The sequence below is a fragment of the Gossypium hirsutum genome, chromosome A06, assembly GCF_007990345.1.
Source record: "Gossypium hirsutum isolate 1008001.06 chromosome A06, Gossypium_hirsutum_v2.1, whole genome shotgun sequence".
In the NCBI taxonomy this organism is placed as follows: Eukaryota; Viridiplantae; Streptophyta; class Magnoliopsida; order Malvales; family Malvaceae; genus Gossypium; species Gossypium hirsutum.
In genome coordinates, this window is record NC_053429.1 from 76,576,292 (window position 1) to 76,582,412 (window position 6,121).

The 6,121-nt window shown below is 37.0% G+C and overlaps 1 protein-coding gene across 1 annotated transcript; it reads left to right on the forward strand.

Moving 5' to 3' along the window:
• Positions 1 to 776: 776 nt before the first annotated feature.
• On the forward strand, positions 777 to 1,582 carry LOC107963351 (uncharacterized). The gene is made up of 3 exons (XM_016899900.1): positions 777 to 836; positions 923 to 1,111; positions 1,256 to 1,582. Exons 1-3 carry the CDS (start codon positions 777 to 779, stop codon positions 1,580 to 1,582), a joined length of 576 nt encoding a protein of 191 aa, XP_016755389.1.
• The last annotated feature ends 4,539 nt before the right edge of the window (positions 1,583 to 6,121 follow it).

Genomic DNA, 6,121 nt, shown 5'->3' on the forward strand with positions numbered 1-6,121 from the left:
TTCAGGGAAAAATTACAAAACTGATTTTCGAGTTGTTAAACTCAAGATATGATTTTTAAGGTGACAGTGACGCAGTTAGCCAACTGCCTGGAAATTTTTAAAATGGACTGCGATAGTAAGCGAATTTAGTCTGTGAACCCTCATGTCCGACTCCGGCAACGGTCTCGGGTACGGGGTGTTACAATCAATATCCTATCTTTATAGTTGCACAAGCAAAAGCTACTCCGGGAGTTATTGAATTGGACATAATATCTGCACTTAGTAATCAAGTTTCTTCTCTTGAAAATATGATAAAAAATATGCAAGGGACTAGTGACATTGCACCTATACAAATCGCTCAACAAGTTGATGTTCCTATCTTTTGTTGAGAGATTTGTAGTGACAACCACAACTATGAAGATTGTCCATAACATGCATAGAATGTCTTTTATGTCAGTAACATCCGCAACAATTCTTCTGGAAACTCTTATAATAATTTTGTATGCAATCCACAGTCTTGGGGAACTGAGAATGCTGGACAAAATGCTGCGACATTTTGATATGGAAATATATCTACCCACGGCAATTATAATCCAAGACAAGGGAATTACAATCAACAATAATAGAACTACAATCAGCATACTCAAATGCATCCACAACAAAGCCAGATGTATCCACACTAGAATCAAATGCAGCCACAACAATCTTCATTGCCAAATCAGCATGTTCAAGGACATCGACAACAACAGTACACGTAAGCTTCTCATTTTGACTCATTAACAAGTCTTGAGGCTTTAATGCGGGAGCATATGACTCGCATAGAAGTTATTGTACAAGGGAATTCATCTTCTATTCGGGCATTGGAGACACAATTAGGACAACTTGCTTCGAATCTGAATGCTCGACCATTGGCCACACTACCTAATGACACATAAAATCACAGTTGAGGGGGAAAGAACACCACAAGGCTATCACGCTCAGGAGTGGTAAACAAACTGTTGAGTCGACTACAGACTCTACTATAGCACCTCAAGATACTGGTGAAGTGATCCCTGGTGAGAATGTTGAATCTGAAGAGCTGTTCGATGTGCCAAACAACGAAGTTCCACAAATTGTCACTTATATGCCAAATGTCTGACCTTTGAAACTATTGATACAATCAAAGGTGTCGGTGCAATCAGATGTATCTCCACCTTTACCTTTTCCATAAAGATTCAGGGAGAAAGAGTCGGATAAGCAATACCAATAGTTCCTAAACACACTGAAGCAACTTCAGGTCAATATTCCTTTAGTAGACGCTCTTGTGCAAATTCTTAATTATGGGAAATCTATAAAGGAGCTTTTGTTCAAGAAGGAAAAGCTTAATGATATGGAAACTATTGCACTCACAAAAGGCTGTAGTGTTGTTTTGACAAATAAGTTGCCCCATAAAATGAAAGATCTTGAGAGCTTTACTATCCCTTGTTCAACTGGAAACCATTATTTGGACAAGGCTTTATGTGACTTGGGAGCTAGCATCAACTTAATGCCATTATCTACTTTCCAAAAGTTGGGAATTGATAACATGAAACCTACTGCTGTGACATTGCAACTAGTTGATTGATCCTTGACTCAACCTGAAAGGCAAATCAAAGATATCTTAGTTCGTGTGGATACATTCATTTTTCTGGTTGATTTTATCATACTTGACTGCGAGGCAGACAAGGAGGTTCCCATAATCTTGGGACAACCATTTTTACCACCGAATGAACTCTTATTGATGTTTACAAAGGTGAGCTGACCATGCGACTTAATGATGAGCACATTACCTTCAGTATTTACGAATCTATTCAATACAAGGATAAAGAATAATGTCATACCATCGATGTGCTAGATGATCTAATTGAGGAAGAATTCAATGACCAAAGAATAATACTTTCTGACGAGTTTGCAGTAACATCTAATGATAAATTCTTAGATAATTGTGACAGCATGGTTAAAGCTAATAATATTGAACTCAAGCATGGATGGTAGATTGAATCCTTAGACTTAGCCAATAGAACAGGACCAATTCTCAAGCCATCTATCGACGAAAATTTGCCTCTGGAATTGAAACCATTGCCTACTCATCTTAAATACGTCTTTCTGGGTGATAACAATACTCTTGTAGTTATTGTCTCTGCAACACTAGATGTAACTCAAGAAGAGAAATTGGTCCATATTCTTAAGCAACATAAATAAGCTATTTCTTGGAGTATTGCTAATAAAAGGCATTAGTCTATCTTTTTGCATGCACAAGATCAAGTTGGAAGATGAAGGTAAGCAATCGATTGAGAAACAAAGGGGATTAAACAAGAAGATGAAAGAAGTTGTTAAGAAAGAAATTATAAAATGGCTTGATGCTGGAATTATTTACCCTATTTCTAATAGCAATTGGGTAAGTCCAGTGTAATGCGTTTCTAAAAAGAGTGGCATCAATGTGGTTAGCAATGACATTGACTAATTAATTCCTACACGTATTCTTACGGGATGGCGAGTCTATATGGATTATTTAATGCTGGCACAAGGAAAGACCACTTCCCACTTCCTTTCATTGACCAAATGTTGGACAGGCTTGCTAGAAGAGCCTATTCCTACTTCTTAGATGGCTATTCTGGGTACAATCAATTTTCTATTGCATCGAAGGATTAAGATAAAACAACGTTCACCTGTCCCTTTAGTACTTTTGCTTTTTGTCGTATGCCTTTTGATCTTTGCAATGCACCAACCACATTTCAAAGGTGCATGATGGCAATATTCTCGAATATGATTGAAGAATGTTTAGAGGTTTTTATGGATGATTTCTCAGTCCATGGGAATAATTTTGATCCCTGCACTGACAATTTGGATAAAGTATTGAAGTGATGTGAAGACACATATCTTTTTCTAAATTGGGAAAAATACCATTTCATGGCAATTGAAGGCATTGTGTTAGGCCACCGCATCTCTAGTCAAGGCATTGAAGTAGACAAAGCTAAAATGGAAATCATTGATAAATTACCTCCACCGACAAATGTGAAAGGCATTCACAGTTTTCTTGGGCATTCGGGGTTTTATTAAGGATTTATTAGAGATTTCTTGAAAATTGTAAAACCCTTATGCTCTTTGTTGGAACAGAATCGAAAACTATTTTTTGACGATGCATGTCTGGATGCATTTATTCAATTAAAGAAGCAGCTAGTAAATGCACTCACTGTCGCTGCACTAGATTGGTCTCAATATTTTGAAGTTATGTGCGATGCAAGCAACTTTGCTGTGGGTGTTGTTCTAAGACAACAGAAGGGAAAAATATTTCAGGCCATCTATTATGCTAGCTAAACTCTTACAGAGGCTCAATAAAATTATACCACTACAGAGAAAGAATTTGTGGCTGTAATCTTTTCTTTCAACAAGTTTCATTCTTATCTTGTCAACATAAAGATTACTGTATTTATTGATCACTCATCATTGAGATATCTTTTTGCGAAGAAGGATGTAAAACCAAGACTGATACGCTGGATCTTATTGTTGCAAGAATTCGACATCAAGGTAAAAGACCGAAAGGTTTAAAGAATCAAGTTACAGACCATCTGTCTAGATGGGAAGTTGGCAGTGAATATGGAAACATACTTCAAATTATCGATGCATTACTAGATGAAAAGTTATTTGTTGTAGATGCAACCCCTTGGTATGCAGATTTGGTTAATTATCTAGTGTGTGGAAAACTCCCATTGGGTGTAAAAGGCCATAAAAAAGAAAGATTTATTTATGAAGTAGTGAAGTATGATTGGAACGAGTCATATTTATTAAAGGTATGCAATGACAACATCATTCGGAGTTGTGTTCCGGAAGAGGAGATGCTTTAAATCCTGAAGCACTGTCATGATGCTCCTTATGGAGGTCATTTTGGAGGCATGCAAACTACTTCTAAGGCTCTCCAATCAAGATTCTACTGACCTTCATTATTAAAAGATGTCCACAATTTTATGAATCAATGTGATAGGTGTTAGCGCACTGGTTATATACCTTGACTCAATGAAATGTTAGTGCAGCCAATTATGGAGGTTGAATTGTTCGATGTTTTGGTTATGGATTTTATGAGACCATTTCTGAATTCATTTGGAAATCTTTATATATTAGTAGCTGTTGACTACGTCTCGAAGTGGGTTAAAATTGTTGCAGTCTCAAAGGATGATGCAAAGACAGTGCTTAAAGTTTTTCACAAGCATATACTCACCTGCTTTGGCTCACCAAAGGCATTGATTAGTGATCAGGGTACACTCTTTCATTGCAACCAAGTGCTAGTTGCGCTAAAGAGATATGGAGTTAATCATAGAGTGGCTACTATTTATCATCCATAAACTAATGGACAAGTCGAAGTACCGAATCGAAAAATTAAAAACATTCTTGAGAAGGTTGTAAACCCTTCAAGGAAAGATTGGTCTTCCAGGCTGGATGATGTTTTATAGGCATTGTAGACAACATAAAAAACTCCAATAGGGATGTCATCGTATCAATTGGTTTTTGGAAAAACATGTCGCTTGCCAATTAAACTGGAGCACAAAGCAGTGTGGGCTATTAAGCAAGTGAACATGGACTATAAAGCTGCTAGAAAGAAAAGGTTGTTGGATATCACTGGACTAGAGGAGATTAGGAAAAATGCCTATGAAAATGTTGCAATTTAAAAGGAAAAGACCAAACGATGGCATGACAAAATTATTTTTTAGCGACAATGTATCGCGGTCAACAATTTTTATTATTCAATTCTAGACTAAAATGGCACCCGGGTAAATTACGCTCACGTTGGTCTGGACTTTTTGAAGTTGTCGAAGTATTCCTCATGGTACAGTCACAATTAGAGATTTACATGATGGACACCAGTTCAAAGTGAATGGACAGCGGTTGAAACACTATTTTGGGAATATTAATCAAAAGTAGGCAGAGAACATTAAATTGGTCGAAAAATTTTAATTTTATTGAATTTATCATTATGTGATTTTATTTTAATTTTTTTGTTTTTTGTTCAAGTTTGTTTTACTTCTTTTTTTTTTTTGCATAATAATTAGGTACCATTGTCGATGCACTTTGTCTTTATTGTCAACGTAGTTCATACTATTGTACTGTCACTTATGACTGATCAAGAATGAGGCATATCAGACATTTCAGATCCTACCGTTTGGTCAAAAAAAACCTAGTCATCTGATCTGTCTAAGCGGGCATAATTCTCAGTGGACATATTATTCCCGCCAGCTTTATATCCCTTCACAAAATTCATGCCTTTCTATCTTCTTATTTCACTTGCTATAAACCCCCTCTCCACTGTGTCGACTGTAACACATACAACTTTAAACTGTCTTCACTCAAAAAAATATTTCATGAACGAGAGGATTAGTCAATAAAGGCACAAGTCTGTTGAAGAACACTCATCCTTTGCAACTGTAGTTCGTGAATCGGGATCCTCTATGCCAACGGAGAAAAAGGAGCCAGTGATCTTTTTAACGAAAGCGACCAAGGGCTAGCTTGAAAAAAACATTTTGAAGCAAAATTTCCACCTAGAATAGGGTATTCTCCTTTCACAACAGCAATATTTGGGCAAGCAAGTCTACAAAACCATCTCTAAGCTGAAGTGGGAGACTTTCTACACTCATCCTAGAAGCTATTCTTCTTCATTGGTACGTGAGTTTTATGCTAACCTTTATGACCATGAGTTAGAGTTTATCTTTGCTCGAGAAGGCCTAATCCCATGGGATGCTAGAAAAATCAATGAGCTGTATAATACTAAAGTGGATGTAGATGAACATTCCAAGTTTATTCAGGATATCACTGACGAGAAAAGGGACCTGTTGGTGAAGGATTTATGTGTTGAAGGAGCATTTTGGACGGGTTAACATCAAAAGAATTATATGATGCACCGTCGCTTTCTGACACTACAAATCAAAATCTAGTTTCATTTTTTCAACTGCAGGCTACTGCCCTCTACTCACAGCACCACAATCAACCTCGATAGAATGTGCCCAATATATTCAATTGTCAAGGGAAAAAGGATTGACGTCGGCACAATACTCCACCAGGAAATTGCTGACTGTGCCTAAAGCCAAACTGGAATTTTGGTTTTCCCATCGTCAGTGATGCTACTGTGTAAGAA